At 46.8% G+C, this 17286-nt stretch overlaps 1 protein-coding gene across 1 annotated transcript in view; it reads right to left on the bottom strand.

Moving 5' to 3' along the window:
• Window positions 1-13781, bottom strand: part of RASSF1 (Ras association domain family member 1) — a 279996-nt gene extending 266215 nt beyond the window's left edge. The window contains exon 1 of the mRNA XM_086938840.1: window positions 12711-13781. Within this exon, the coding sequence (XP_086794966.1) occupies window positions 12711-13005 (295 nt within the window). The 5' untranslated portion in view covers window positions 13006-13781. The remainder of the gene's footprint in view (window positions 1-12710) is intronic.
• Between the last annotated feature and the right edge of the window lie 3505 nt (window positions 13782-17286).

Below are 17286 nucleotides of genomic sequence, written 5' to 3'. Positions count from 1 at the left end.
GAACCGAGTCCCTATCGGGCCCTATGCTCTATCCCTAACTTTACAGAGAATAACATTGACATATTTCTGACAATTCCTGTACAATCCGGTAGCAAAAACCATGTCAGAGAGGTAGCTCATATTTACATTCCACGTTTTTAATTTAATTTACTTTCCAGATAGTATTTGTTTTTTTCAGGGTATTGTTTTTTTGTGGGTTTTCTTTTTTGATCAGCACATTACACCGTACAGTGAAATGGGTCGCCTGTAAGTGTCTGTGTGACTCAGGTTGTGGGTGGGTAACGCAGCACGTTAGAGTTGAGGCTAAAAGCAGTGTTTAGTTTCTCACAGTGCCGGTCAGTGGGTTTAACGGTGTCCCGGATACATGCTCATCCATTCCCTGGCCTCTCTGCAGATTGTACAGAGTAGTAGTCCCAAATCCCCATTGTAATTGTGATTCTAAATAAAAGTGTGTGAAGGTGGTACAGAGCTTTCAAATTATTAACAGTGCAAACATCAAATGACAATACAGTCCTTATAGGTGAATGGGTGACTAGTTGGTGAAAATACAAGGAAATATAACGTTTGATGATTTTGGAAAGAGGGTGAAAGAAAAGGGTGTGCCAAGCAGAGAGGCTACAGAGGAAAGCAGTGTTAAACAGAGAACTGGAGAGGTTGTAAAACTCTTAAAATCACTATCCTTTCCACAGACTAACATGTAAATGACAGTCTTAAATTTTCAGACCTGAAACAATTTCAAGTCTAATTATGCACAAAAAATAATTGTGGTTATTAATTTCGCTGATACAGCAAACAAGCATTGGAAAAACAATTGTTCTGGCTTATTGAAGGTGCATGTCTGTCACTGTTTGATATTTCAATTTAGTAACAAAAAGCCTATAGAGAGGTCCCAAAATACTGATCGAATGACACACTAGAGAAAGCACAAGACTTTAGTTTACATGCTTTTGGCGACACCCCTAAATTACATAGGCCATGCCATTTGGAAAGGGTTACTAGAGGCCCTTTTTAGACCACGCCACTTTCTGCATTTCCCCCTCTTTTTTAAACCCACTTAAAACCCTGGAAGAACCTATGCACCATAAACAAATCCAGTACAAAGTTTGCAATTGGTCAACTGGGATTTTCATCAGTGCTATATTAGCAAGTAAAAACAGAGGTGTGAAGGACTGGGCTCTTTTGGACCCAGCGGTGCCAGGGCACAACACCTGAAACCTTCGTGGGTAACCTGCTCCGGCGTACAAGTCACAGAGACACGGGACACTTCCTTCGGCGTCAAAGAGTCAAGGTTTATTTACTGCAGGGAACACAGAAGTCACAGGAAGTACATCGAGTGTAGTTCGGGGAGACTGCTTCAAATTGGTTTTGTGGATCGCTCCTTTTATACAGTTTTTACCCATGAGACACAATAGTTTACAACCCGGTTCCCACATTTTGCTCTCAGAGGGGTCGCTTTGGTCACTTTGAAACACATAAGGTCCGGAACATAAGTACGGAAACATTTGGCGGTTCCCAACTGTAAAACCCATCTTCCCACCATTAGCAAATTCCAATCAGCAATAAAGTAGATCGAAATAGGAACGAAGACAGGTGCAGAGGAAGACGGAGACAGTGGGGAGATCGGAAAGGGTGTAAAAGGGGAGGTAACGAGAAGCACGAGATACAGGCATCAAAGGGACGTGCCTAATGAGATGCACGGCTGAGACAATAAGTCCGTGCGGCAAGATGAGCCTCGAGCGGCGCCATCTGCCTTACAGTAGCAACCCCCTCATCATAAAGACACTTTCAAAGAACATGTGTCTTCCGCAAATATCTTGGGAGTCCCAGGGTCGCGAAACGGACAGCGTCCGTTTGCTGACTACTTGAGGGCAAGAGACAAAATGGATGCCGTATCTAAGATGGAACCCGTGGGTACAGATGAAAAACCCACGTAACAAACGAACGGTTTAAGCTAGCACAGCGAAACTGCGCACACTTACTAAACTCGTCATTTGCGGTTCATAGATACTAGACTCGACCATATTCGTACGAGTCGAAAACACCACTTACAATTGTCACGGAACCTCAGACGCTCCTTTTGCCCTCATGTAGGCAAGCACTAGTCGGAATCATATTCGATATTCATCAGACCATCAAGATGTCGTTGTAGCATAGCTCTGTCCAACCGAGTCCCCTTGGTAACAGATGGTTGTCTCATACACGTTGTAGCACAGAGGCCACATAAGGCAGGACCACACTGCACACAAAGGCAACACGTGAACAGGAACACTACCACAACCCCGATGATCATCAGAATCTTCCAACCCCAAGTCGATACCAGGCCCCAAAACCATCCAAGTAGTGTCCAATCCCCTACATCCACGTGTATGGATTCGGAGATCTTATGCAACTTCGAGATGGCTTGATAGACAGTAGGAGCATTATCAGGTATGAAAATGCAACAGCTCGAATGGATTGGAGACGAGCTTTTAAGCTGCTTTTCATTAGTGAACGTACTATATTCCCCTCTACTTAGGACCCTATAGGCTTGTACCTCTTCTTTAGGGATGAGAAAAGCATCATGGATCTCATCTTCCATATCCGCTATTGCCATCGATAGCACCCACTGATACGAGGTAGGACCAGGGTTGGGGGAACGTTGTTCTGGAGTGGGGTGGAAACCCAGTGCGCTTCGAAGCATTGTTTGAAATGCTCGAGCTGACCCTTGGGAACTATACGGTAACACCAGATATGGAATTCCCTTACCCGTAGTATGTGGCATCAACCCACACACCCAACAATTAGTAGTGTTAACCACTAACTGATGCTGATGGAGGAGCTGGATAAAGGAATTGTTGCGGAATTCTACACGTCTAGCCTGTTCGTGTTCCGGTAACATATGAAAGGAATGAGGAGAAGCAGTAGAAGTAAGATTAGGGTAAGGAGTAGGAGTAGGGGTAGGAAGTAAGAAGTAAGACATGGTGTAATACACCCCACCCGCCAAAAATGCAGAAGCAGTCAGAAACAATACAAACAATGGAAATACAAAACATTTAGTACGACTAAGTTTCTGCAGTCTGACTCTATACGCCTGAGCTCCTTCCAAATCATTCAGCTTCGAAAATGCCATTTCCCTACGACCGTCCGCAACGTTTCTTGACGCACTTCGTTCTGTGCAGCAATAGTCAATCCCCAGGAGTTCCTAGGAACCGACGGCCTTTAACCTAGCGTCAAGACCTACTGTCCAGAAGGAAGTACGCGCGCGGCCCTACGGCCCTCAATACACAATATGTATTTTATTTAGCACAATATTTCAGCTGTGGAAGGAAAAGATACAAGGAAGAAGCTTATTATATATACAAAACAATTTTCAATGATACGAATTGTTCAAAGTTGATCAGGGGAAACGAGGATATTGCAGTTATCAATTCAGCAAAGCAAGAAAATTTTATTTGTCCTTAGTATGAGAACGCAGAGAATATCGATGTTTCCCGAGACGTGTCTGCTCGTCGAACAAAGGATCCGTTGAAGAGACAGCGTCCTGTTGATCAATTGGTTGATTTGATCTTGAGTCTTTTGCTGACAAATGTTCAACAGTGGCTTTCTGCTGCGCTGAGTGTTCACCAACAAGCTGTGCGTCGCTAAAAGGTACAAACGCCGGCAATGTTTCTGCTTCTGTTGACGCAATGCCTTTCCTCACCCACGGGTCTGCCGGCAAAGGAATAGGGACTCGCTTACAATGGGTAGCATGTACCCAATTCTTCCGCCCCTCAAGACGAACGGCAGTCCTCGTGGCCAGGAGCACCTGGTAAGGTCCGGTGAAACGGGGGTCCAGATTCTTCTTGCGTGAAAAATTACGGGTAACTACCCAATCTCCGGGCTGGAGCTGGTGGCCTGGACCCTCCGTCTGCGTCGGCAAGGCGTCGTAAACCTGTTGATGAATTAACCTCAGTTTAGCAGTCAAGTCATGTAAGTAATCAATCAACATCGGATACTCAAGATCAACGAATATACCTGGCCTAGGAACCCCCCACACATTCGCAGGACGGCCGAACACTATTTCATAGGGACTAAGCCCTATTCGGGAGTGTACAGTCGCCCTAGTTGACAGTAATGCTAGAGGCAAAGCGTCAGGCCACGAAAGTCCAGTCGTAGCCTGAATCTTCGCTAGCTTTAGTTTAAGGGTGCCATTGTACCCTTCAACCAATCCAGCTGACTGGGGATGATTGGCGCTATGGAATTTTTGATTAATTCCAAGGCCCTTACACACACTCTTCATCACACTTCCAACAAACTCACTTCCGTTATCTGACCACACGACTCTAGGCATTCCATACCGAGGAAAGTATTCCTTCAGTAGGATTTTCGCAGTAGACAAAGCAGTATTATCCTTGAGGGGATAGGCCTCGATCCATCGGGAGAATGCGCAAACCACAACCAAAACATATTTCAGGTTATTGCATCGCTCCATATGGATGAAGTCCAATTGGATCACCTCAAAGGGATACGAAGGAGGAGCAAAACTGCCAGGGGGAGTTGGGGTTCCTTTGCCAGGATTGTACATTATACACACCATACAATTCTTCACCAAGCGTTCAGCACACTTAGTAATTCCATCATTCTTCCACACAGCAGCCAACAACTTACAAATACCTTTCGCACTAATATGTGCTAACCCGTGTGCCATTGTCACAACGGCCAGTACATACGCATCAGGCAACATCCATCTTTTCTGATCTGACAAATCAATCCAGCAACCATTCACATCCAACCTTCCCGTACTTTCTTTCCACTTCATCTTTTCAGTGTCGGTGGCCTCATTCTGTATTGCTTTCACACTCTCTATAGTATCCTCACACATACTCGATTCTGTAGGCCACCTAACCGAACTCGTCACATACATTCGAGTGCTAAGGTTCCGGGCAGTCTCCTTAGCAATCTCATCTGCAAACGTATTACCACGACCAACATCATCCGTCACTTTACGATGCGCACTACACTTAACAATTGCAACTTGAGCAGGCAAAGTCAATGCATCCAAAAGATCGTTCACGAGCTGGCCATGCTGTATTTTCGTGCCATGTGACGTGAAGAAACCACGCTCTCGCCACAATCGTCCAAAGCTATGCGCTACACCGAAAGCGTACTGACTATCGGTGTACACATTCACACGTTTACCTTTTGCTAATACACATGCTCTAGTAAGAGCAATCAGCTCTGCAGCTTGGGCAGAGTTCTGATTCAATCTCGCAGTCTCAACAACAGTATTCAACGTCACAACAGCATAAGCAGTAGTCACATCACCATTCGGCAATTTAAAACATGACCCATCCACATACAGAGTGCCCTCCGGGTCTTCCAATGGGGTGTTTTTAAGGTCCACTCGACCTTTTGTTTCCTCCTCTGTCCGCAAGTAACAGTCATGTTCTGCTACTTCATCTGACTCTGCACTAATTGGTAACAAAGTTGCCGGATTTAGGACATTACAACGTTTTATCTGAATATGGCTTGCCAAGAGCGTCAATTCGTACCCAGATAACCTCGCACTCGTCAAGTGCTGAGTTTTCGTTCGATTCAAAAGAGTATCGACTGCATGCGGAACCATCACCGTAAGCATATTATCCATGACCAATCCTGCTGATTGTCGGATGGAGACCGCAGCTGCCGCAGTTGCTCTCAAACAACTCGGCAATGCTCTAGCTACTGGGTCTAAGGTCGAGGAAAAATATGCACATGGACGTTGCTTACCACCAAAAGGTTGCGTTAAGACACTCAAAGCACAACCTTCCCTCTCGTGAACATATAACGTGAACGGCTTGCTGTAATCAGGGGTACCTAACACAGGAGCCGAACACAATGAGTCACGTAATTCAGAAAAACTTTTCTGACATTCTTCCGTCCATGGTAAAGGAGTAGAAACATCCTTGCACGTAAGAGCCACCAGTGGTTTCGCTAGCAATGAAAAATTAGGAATCCACTGCCTGCAGTACGACGTAATACCTAGAAAGGCACGCACATCTCTCTGGGTTTGTGGCACAGCCATTCGCGCAATCGCTGCAATTCTCTCTGGGGTCAATCTCCTTCCCTCCTTTGACAATAAGTGACCGAGGTAGGTGACTTCTTGACAACAATATTGGAGTTTAGAAGGTGACACCTTGTGATTTAACTCACAGAGATGTTGCAGCAACGATACCGTAGCAATTTTGCAAATGTCCTGAGTATCAGCAGCCACCAATAAGTCGTCGACATATTGGATTAAAGCCGCACCAACCGGCAACCTAAACGCATCCAGTTGACCCTTCAAAGCTTGACTGTAAATCGATGGACTTTCACAGTAGCCCTGAGGAGCGCGTTTGAACCGGAAGCTACGTCCACCAAGAGAGAAACCGAAAAGGTCCCTGCTCTCTTCGGCAATCGGGATGCTGAAAAACGCATTTTTCAAATCAATCACCGAGAACCACGAAGCAGTAGCTGGAATCAGAGTCAGTAGCGCCGTGATGTCAGGCACAACAGGGAATTGAGGAACCACAATTTTATTTACCTCCCGTAAATCGATAACAAAACGATAAACAGGCGGTTTGGTAGGGTCAGTACGTTTAAGAATGGGCAGTACAGGGCTGTTGCACACGTTTCCCCGTGTCTCCTCAATAACATCTTTCTCGATCAAATCATAGATGATCGCTAACAAAGCTCGTTCACCATCAAGGGAGATACGGTATTGGGGAATACGTGGCAATCGCACATTCAATTTCAACCGAACAACATAAGGGGAGATATCAAGTAGGCCCACATCATTTGGACCCGTCGCCCACAAAGACGCAGGAAGAGAATCCAATTCCGGTGGAAGCTTATCGAGAGACAAATACATGGGAGAGACTACTCTCTCTCCAAACGTAAGCTGTACACCCGCAGGAGAACAATACAAAGTTGCATACAAACGTTTAAGCAAATCCAGACCCAAAAGATTTTCACCACAACCCGTGGTTAAAATCAACGGAGCTTCGAGCTCACGAGGCCCAATTTTAAGGGGCAAAGGGCATGAAACTGGATTGCTAACGGGGGCGCCAGAGAATCCAACGGAAACAATTGTTAAGCCAGACAAAGGTGCGCCAGGGAGTTTCGAATGCATGATAGAACTTTTCGCTGCACCAGTGTCCAACAGAAAAGGCTCAACGACGCCCGATGTAGCAACTGCGACGTAAGGCCCTCTCTGATCAACCGGAACTGATACCACTCCCTCTCCTTGTCTTTGGCTGTCCTAGTAATTACTATCGTCAGTTCCCTGATCGACGTAATAATCGTCTACATTGTACTGCGCAGATCGTCCTTGTGATGATCCACGTTGATCGAAACAGTTATTAGAATTAGATGAATTGTCAGAACGGTCGTTCTGAGCACCACGACCTCTACCACGTGATGTATTCTGTGAACCACCACGGCCTCCTCTAGACGAATTACCACTATTACGGTCATTTAAAGCAGGACAATCAAATTTAATGTGTCCCTCCTGTCTACAATAAGCACATTGATTGTACCCTAACGAAGATCTTTGGAAAGAGGAATCATTACGCGGCTGCGATCGATTCGATTGCGACTGTGGTCTATTCTGTTGAGACGCATTCTGATTAGAACGCGGCGGATATGCTTGTTGCAACAACACTTTAGTTTTCAGCTCTTTCGTCTTTTTATCAGCACGGTCAGTTTCCTCTTTTTCTCTATTTTCGTAATATTGTGCCGTAGCCAATATCTGAGCTGAGGTAGAAACGGCCCACGCACTTTCTGAATTCTTCAGTTTAGTGCTCAAGTCGGGCAATAAGTTCGATACGAATTTATCCACAAACAACCGTTGTCCACCCTCAGTACCCATATCCTGTCCACTATGATCAACGAATGTTTCCTCAAACCTCGTAAAGAAGTCTGAAACACTCTCATCCTTCTTCTGCTTACAGGCTGACAACTTGTCCCAATTCACCCTCATAGCTGGCATGAGCGTTTTCATTAATGTAATGATTCGCTGGGGAAGAAGTTCAATCAACTGATCGGGTTTAGTAGCAGCCACTTGTCCAGCGTCTGCCGCTGTAATAGCAGCCCAATCACCACCTAATTCATTTGTGTGATCTTGGTGACGAATCTTGGCCCATACCGGTTGCGGTACGACATTGCCAAACAACATGTCGATATCGGCAAGATTCATTATCGTAGCGTCTACGAGCTGCGATAATTCCTTATAATACCCTGCAGGATTTTTGCGAGGATCGGGCAAAGTTTGTTTCACCTGAAGCACTTCCGATCGTTTCCATGGGAGGTGTATCCACACTCTCTGGAAATGCGCCGGAACTGGCTGGGCAGCATTAGTATTATCAGCTGGTATCCAAACCGGCGGAACTTCACGCATAGGATATTGGCCAGACTCATCTCCTTTCTCAATGTCCTCAGCGAACAATGCATGAGGAATAGGAGCGGGACGAAGAGATAACAACCGCTCAATAGCGCGTCGGACATTAGTGTCGACTATCAGTCCAGTTGCGAACTGAAGCCGAAGGTCAGACAGGGCGTACAGCACCTCGTCAGGCGCAAAGGCCACTATCTGATCATGTAAGAACTTGCACATTTCATCAAACACATATCTCTGAGTAGGTATGTTGAATTGATCAAACGTTTCGAGGACAACACGAGGTGGATTTCTAACAGGGTTTACTATCCAACCCATCGCCATATTGCATAGCGCAACACGTTCTCTATTAGCAGGAAGCTGGCTACGTCTCTGAGGACCATCAGAACCAGCAGACCCAAAAACAGGTCCAAGCGACTGAAAGAAGTTTGGCACACTAGGAGAATTACGGTTACGAGTAGAGGGACAAGAATAAGACACAGGACTAACAAGAGAAGGAGTAGAGACATTAGCAACAACAGGGGTTAACAACACAGGAGCAGTAGTGTGAGCAGGAGTATGTGGAAGCGGAGGAGCAGTAGGAATAGAAACAGGCAAAGGAGCAGGAACAGTCGGAAGAGCGGGTGCAGGTTGAGGAACTGGTGGAGGAATAACAGGTGGAAGAACAGGTACGGCAGGGACCACAGGAGCTGCGATACCCTGTACGTACGGAGGTGGCGACTTCATAAGATAGGACATTAAAGAATCCTCAACGGCCTCTTCCTTCTTATCCGACTCCGTAGGCAAAGCAGGATAGCATTTATCTATAGACATACGCTGTAGCCTCTCAAACACTTCCTTATCCTTATCCTCCTTATCACGCTGAAACTGCTCAGCTTTCTTCACTATGGTAGCAACATTATCTCGCTCACTACGTTTATTCTGTCTGATCTCTTTCTGTCGGGCTTCTTTGCGCCAGAACCGAAAGGCATCAAACATGGCCGGCCTAGATTTGCGTTCGAACAACTTTATTTCCAAATTATCTAAGATCGACGCTTCGAAGCTACCGTGAGGTGGCCAACGAAGATCACCGTCTTTCTTTGTATATTTTATCCAATAATCGTTAAAAGCAATCGGGCCTAGCCCATGTTTGCTATATAGGTCATAAGTAGGAGTTCCAACCGGAGGTATCGGACACGAGTCCTCCAGCAGGGAATCCGCACCACAAGGTCTACAACAACTGAACAAAGTACTGCGACCAGGCATCTTGCACACTAGCCGAGTTTCACAAACTTCAAGGGTTACGGGATTTCGGGATTTACCAAGTCCCAGCAAAGAACTAAACCCTCGGTCTTTGGCGGCTGCAGTCGTCAAACAAATACAACAACAAAGTACGCTAGCAAAGTGTCACCGACAAAAACACTCACACAGCGTGCACAACAAAAACACTCGCTAAAGTGTTTACAACCAAGGACACCCGCTAAAGTGTCTACAACAAAAACACTCGCTAAAAGTGTTTACAACCAAGGACTCTGGGAGCGACCCACAAATACTTAACTCAGAGATCAATGGCGTCCTCAGGAAGGCCCGTCTATCGTCTCGCTATACCAAGGTCTACGCCAGGCGCCAAAACAGGTCTACAGTCAGGGCAGCAGTCCGTCGCAGCCGTTAGGAGGCGGGAATCTTCGCGGGAAAAGTCTTCGGGCCACTTATTTCGACAACAGGATCGATGAAGCGGGGTGCACCTTCCCTCGGAGATTTCACACGAAGTTCCTCACGATCGTCGGGCTTGGACCGGTACCACTGATGCAGCCCCACGTTGGGCGCCAACTGAAGGACTGGGCTCTTTTGGACCCAGCGGTGCCAGGGCACAACACCTGAAACCTTCGTGGGTAACCTGCTCCGGCGTACAAGTCACAGAGACACGGGACACTTCCTTCGGCGTCAAAGAGTCAAGGTTTATTTACTGCAGGGAACACAGAAGTCACAGGAAGTACATCGAGTGTAGTTCGGGGAGACTGCTTCAAATTGGTTTTGTGGATCGCTCCTTTTATACAGTTTTTACCCATGAGACACAATAGTTTACAACCCGGTTCCCACATTTTGCTCTCAGAGGGGTCGCTTTGGTCACTTTGAAACACATAAGGTCCGGAACATAAGTACGGAAACATTTGGCGGTTCCCAACTGTAAAACCCATCTTCCCACCATTAGCAAATTCCAATCAGCAATAAAGTAGATCGAAATAGGAACGAAGACAGGTGCAGAGGAAGACGGAGACAGTGGGGAGATCGGAAAGGGTGTAAAAGGGGAGGTAACGAGAAGCACGAGATACAGGCATCAAAGGGACGTGCCTAATGAGATGCACGGCTGAGACAATAAGTCCGTGCGGCAAGATGAGCCTCGAGCGGCGCCATCTGCCTTACAGTAGCAACCCCCTCATCATAAAGACACTTTCAAAGAACATGTGTCTTCCGCAAATATCTTGGGAGTCCCAGGGTCGCGAAACGGACAGCGTCCGTTTGCTGACTACTTGAGGGCAAGAGACAAAATGGATGCCGTATCTAAGATGGAACCCGTGGGTACAGATGAAAAACCCACGTAACAAACGAACGGTTTAAGCTAGCACAGCGAAACTGCGCACACTTACTAAACTCGTCATTTGCGGTTCATAGATACTAGACTCGACCATATTCGTACGAGTCGAAAACACCACTTACAATTGTCACGGAACCTCAGGTGGTGTGCCTGCCAAGATCATCTTTGGTTGATTTGTGAGTTTTGTTCAGCAAGGATGGGGGATACATTCAAGCCGGAATGGGAGGTTAAGATGCCTGAATGCATGGGGTGTCAGGAGATGAGAGGACCACAGCATTGGTGCTTGAGGTTTGACACTAACTCTGTGGGTGGCTGGTGAGGGCCTGTGTATGTGGTATACGATTCCTTGTGACTTAGCGCATCATTATGATGCTGGACAGTCGGACTGCCTACTGCTAATGTGGCGGTCAAGAGACCGCTGACATACCTGCGGGTGGTCCGACCGCTGCATTATGATGTAACCGCTGGGTTGGCAGTCAGAAGCGCTGAGGGGGGCATGCTGCGGCCCTGTAAAAGGGCCGCAGCTCATGCCACCACTGGGCAACACCTCCTACACGTCTGTGCACCGTATCCCATGCACATGGCACACGGTGCACGGAGGTGTATGGGGGCACTACATGTGCCCCCAGGGCCCCTTTTCAGTGGTCCACAATGGACGGGGGCTTTGTTTGAGGTCCCATATTGGTTTCCGACAACATTTTCATGGTGGTGTTCCCGCTATGAAAAGGCTGTTGGGAAGTGACATTGTAATCCCGATAGCAGGCCTGCCCAGGCACTGCCGCCATTCTGGGACACAGCTTCGACCGCCGCCCCATCGGGATCTCGGATCCTGGCTGAGGCGGTGGTCTTGCGTTGTATAGAAGTTGATCCAACCGTCAGCATTGTATTGCGGAAGGTCGGACCGAAGGGATGTCAGCGGTTGGACTGCCACTATTGACCTGTGGGTGACCAGACCGCCTGACATCCAAATCAAGCCCTAAATCTCAAGATTACAAAGCCAGCATTAAGTAAAATTAAAAATATACCAATCTTTGTGCAGTACAAGATATTTCTTTTGTATATGCCTCCGACATACAGACAGAATATTGGCATCATCTATTAGAACGGTGCAATCTACCAATACATAACTTTCCAGTGAGTACTTATTCTGGGTATGTGAGCCAACCCTATTAGAGAGAAACTACTCACCAGCAGATCAGCAAATTGGAAGGAAATCCAATTTGTGTAATCCACAACAAAGAGCCTCAATATCTATATCACTTGTTGTATTGTATGGTGAATTGATAGGTAGCTTAGCTGCCTGCTACACCAGAACCAGAAAGGAGGAAAACACTTGGGAGGGGGTTATCATGCTGCACAAACGAAATCCCTTTTCAAAATATCACCTTAAATGTACCCCTTTTAATTCACCTTATAAACGTGATAGTTAATCATCCCAGAAGACAAACGATTTTCATTTGAAACCTTGTGTTTAATCTAATTGAGTATTTGTTCACAAATGCAATGCTTAAAAAAGCACTAGGTCCTGATGAAGCATCATGTTTAATATCTTTGTAGCGAAACATGTCAACTTGTTATGTATTGTAATCAAAAACAAAAACCATTTTTCTGATCACCTGGATGGATTTCTAAACCTCCAATCTGCCAATTACTTACAAGCAGAATCTTAATTCCTACATTCTGTGCAGTCAACTTTCAGCTCCCTTCACTTTCAACCAATTCACTCACATATACCATGAGTCATGTAAGTGCTTGGTTACTCACCTGTGCACCGGAGGCTCTTCTTGTAAATGCCCCAGATGAACTCCCCGCAGAGGTCACACCAGGCCGGCTGAGTGTGAGTGCAGGACTGAAAGTGGTGGCCTTCGCCCAGGTCCCTGGTGAGCCGGGGGTCGCTCTGCTCCCCCAGCAGCCGCAGCCTCCGCACCCTGGCCAAGAGGTCCGGGGCCTTGTTGGGGGCGATCCGTAGGGCATTGGTTCGCTCCAGGCGGGTGCCGCGGGTCCTCTGGCCACCTGCCAGGTCGATGGGCCCCATGTCTCGCAGCTCTATCAGTTCCATCTCCGGCCGGTGCCCCGGAGCCTAGTCACCCAAGGATGCTCATCAAATGAGCTCTCGCCATGCGTACACGGGTAACTGCTTCGGCAGCTTAAACGTCCTCAGGAGGGCAAGAAGGCGCGGGAAGAAGGCATTTTCAAAGAGTCAAGTCCAGAGTTTTTGTTTCCATTGGAAAAAAAGTTTCTTGGCAGGCGAGTGCATGCTATCGCATCAATTCCATCTTCCTGCCAGCGACCCACCCTGGGTATCCACTGTTTTCCTTGCCGTTCGTGCTTCCTTCTCTTTTATGCTCTCATCTTCTCCTTATCTTCCTCCTTGACTCGCCCTTATCCCTCGACTCTGTCATCGCGCTCATGTCTCTGCTACTCCCTGCTTCTCGGCGGGGTTCGTTCTTTAGGTTCGCTCTCCCTTTGCTGTCTCTCTTGCTCTCCCTTTGCTGTCTGTCCGCTCTAGCCAGCTCGCCGTCTCGGGTTACTCTGGGTTGCCTCCCCCGCCTGGCTCAGACGTCCAGCATTGCCTCCCCTCACTCCAGACTCCAGCTCGTCTACCTCCCGAATATCTTACACTATGTCGGCTCTCCGAGCTCTTTCTTTCTCTCAGTCTTTCACGCCCTCGTTTTCTTCCCCAGCCCCAACACTTGCTTCTCGCTACCCCACTATCTCCGCTTTGTATTATGTTTTGCTGTCTTGCTTTCCCCAATTTTCTCACAACTTTTTCTTCCACGCGCTGCTGCTCTTGCCTCTTTCTCCACCCTTTCTCTCTCTCTCTCTCTAGTTTCTGCCTGTCGCTCTATCTTACATTCACGCAGTTTCTTTCCGCTTCCGTTCGTTTCTTCTCTTCTCTGTTTTTTTATGTCCGCCGCCTTGGTTGGCCTCCGCAAGACGCTTACAACCGACGAGCAGGAAAAGGCGTCTTGTCAGAGCTGAATTCGGAAAAAAACACACACGGCCCATTGTGCTTGCATCTGCTGGCTGCGTGGACGCACTTCTGCCCACTTACACTACAGCACGTGGGTGTCTGTGGCGGAACAGATGCTTTTAGTGCGAGAGAGCACGAGTGTGTGGTTATGTCTTTGAGCAGCAGCCGCTGTGTTAGACAGGTGTGGAGTGTGGATATCCGAGATAAAGTCAGCACGGCACGTTAGGGGCTTTATTGAGAGTTTGATCTACAGTGGTGGCTCCTCCGCTATGGCGGAGGAGCGTTGCCCCACTGCTTTCTCTGCGTGAGAAGCAAAAACATTAAATGGTAATAACTTTAGTTATTAGCAATTTCTTTTTGCATTGCAGGCGGGGCTGCACCGCTAACGGAGCAGGGCAGGGTAGGAGTGGTCTTTCCACTCCTAAGTGCGCAATGACTATTTGATTGGCCCTCTCGGGCCGCCCAAACCAGACATGCGCACTTTCCCCTTCTCCATGCAAGCTGCCTGCATGGAGAACATGCCTACCCCTTCAGCCCCTGGTTGAGTGCTGTGTCAAGGTGCTCAGATCAATCACAATGTTGCATTGCAGCGTTGTGATTGGCTTAGGGGAGGGAGCCTGGCTGCCTGCTTCCTGTTCCTGTCTGAGTTAGAGGCAGGAGAGCAGGAGCAGAGAAGACGCGGAACCCGGCCTCAAGGTAAGGTTTTTTTTTCATGCCCCCTCCCGTGTGACTCCCCCCTCTCGCGCCCCCCGCAACCGCCCCCACCAGCGAGCTATGTCGGCCGCAAATGCATTATCATCTGTAATGAAGGCGGCAAATGTTCCAGCTGCCGCATTACAAGTGCCTTATAGCCTTTAACACTTGTAATACGAAGAATGGTATTTTGACCTCTTTTTGGTGAAGTATCCCTTCCTCCAAACTCTACATAAGGCCCTATATTTTGAAAGCAGAGAAATACAGTTCTCTTTTGGAAAGCATTTCTCTGGCACTATACCTTTCTACTCCCAAATACTGTTTCTCTGGCGCTATACCTTTCTACTCCCAAATACTGTTTCTCTGGCACTATACCTTTCTACCCCCAAATACTGTTTCTCCGGCACTATGTTCATGTAACTCGCTGTTTCAAATGCCTCTTATTGCATAGGAGTTTGAATTACATGTTTGAGTGATATTTGGATCAGGTGATTACCGGGGCCGTTAAATATTTGACCTTTTATCAAATGTTGGTACGTTATTACTGCTGGAGTAAAAGAGGAATGTATACAGTATGTACAGTGAAAACACTGTCAACTACCAGAACAGCCATCTTCAGAAATTCCAGGTAGATTCAGTTTATTGCACCTGATAATGTACCTGTGGTATGGTTACTTATCTGCTGTAATAAAAATTCTTATATTCTGAAAAAAAAATAATAATAATTAAGTGTGCTTAAATGTAAGGGAGTAGCCAGAAAGTAAAGTACCTCCTACTTTGAACCAAAGCAAGCGAAGTAAGTGAGCCCGCCCCTCACTAGAAACGCTCCCTTGTCTCTTCCATCCAAGCATCTATCCTATCACCCTCCCATTCACCCTCTGATATCTAACATTTCACCTTTACATTCTATCACCCATGCATTATTTAATCCATCATTCAGTCTTTCATCATTCCTTCCTTCCATGGCGATTCCCTCCACCCATCCGTTCACACATCCATCATCTATGCATTTATCCATCCATGCATCCATACATCTATCCACCTATTATTTGACTGACCCATCCATCAATAAATCCTTTCATCCATCAATTGACCTTTTGTCCATCCTTTCAGCCTCTCAGATTTCTATTCACTTTGCCATCCATTCATCCATCCTTTAGGTTTTCTTTTTACTATGCCATCCATTCATTCATTCATCCACTCAGATTTGCATTACTCTGCCATCCATCCATCCCTTCCTCCATCCATCATCCACTCATCAGACCATCTTCACAGATTACCATTTACTGTGCCCTCCTTTCATCCACCCATCCATCATCTCAGATTTCCATTTAACATGCCACCCTTTTGATTCACCCAACCAGTCCACCAATCCATCCGCTCAGATTTCTATTTAATCTGCCACCTTTTCATCCACCTTTCCATCCTCTCAGATTTTCTCTTATTCTGCCATCCATCTGTCCATCCATCCAGCCATCTTCTCAGATTTTTATTTACTCTGCCATCCTTTCACCCATCCATCCATCCTCTCAGATTTCCAATTACTCAGCCATCCTTTCACCCACTCATCCATTCATCCTTTCATCCACCCATCCTTTCACCCACCCAGCCATCTTTTCACCCACCCATCCTTTCACCCACTTATCCATCTATTCTTCCTTTCACTCACCCATTCTTTCACCCATTCATCCTTCATCCACCCATCCTTCCACCCACTCATCCTTTCACCCACCCATCCTTTCACCCACTTATCCATGTATTAATCCTTTCACTGACTCATTCTTTCACCCATTCATCCATCCATCCTTCATCCATTCATCCATCCATCCTTCATCCACCCATCCTTCCACCCACTCATCATTTCACCCACCCATCCTTTCACCCACTTATCCATGTATTAATCCTTTCACTGACTCATTCTTTCACCAAATCATCCACCAATCCTTCATCCACCCATCCTTTCACCCACTCTTCCACCCCCTCATCCTACATCCTTCTTTCCATTTCCTATCAACCCATTGTTCTTCATGCAGAATTAAATATGAGCTTATATCTGCCAAATTACAAACAGAAGAATCCCAAATAGAACCCCACTGCCAATGTAGCTGCTTGGGTCAGGAGTTGAAGACGCCCCTGCTTAAAGGTATGTGTATGTTTGTATGTATGGGATTTACATGCATGTGTTGGTCTGTGAGTGTGGTGTTATCACGTCAGTATTTGTATGGTGAATGTGTGTCATTATTTACAGCCTTATAGCGTTCTTGGAATCATGATTGTGGAATTTCCCAATGAAATGAATTAAAAGGAATAGGTGCAAATGTGTTTTATCTGTTCAATGGTATGTTATGATATCTGCCAGTTATGTAGCAGCAACTGCCACTAGTGTGGCATTGTGACACTGTCACCCTCCCACCCTCTACTGTCCCAGATGCCAACAGGCCACTGACCACCGTGCACTGATTACCACACGTCCTCCACACACTGCTCCTGCGCCTCCCCGCCAACACAGAAGGTGCACTCTCATGCATCATCTACCAATTCTCTAACGTTGGACCCCCATGTCTATCTCTCCTCCTCACCCGACCGTCACAACTAAACCCCACATAACCTCCCTCTCACACAAAACCCTCGAACCTGCCCTGTTGAATTGAATTGAATTGAATAAGGAGCTTA

This window comes from Lissotriton vulgaris, chromosome 9 (assembly GCF_964263255.1).
Source record: "Lissotriton vulgaris chromosome 9, aLisVul1.2, whole genome shotgun sequence".
Lineage (NCBI taxonomy): Eukaryota > Metazoa > Chordata > Amphibia > Caudata > Salamandridae > Lissotriton > Lissotriton vulgaris.
This window is presented reverse-complemented; position numbering and strand designations above follow the sequence as displayed.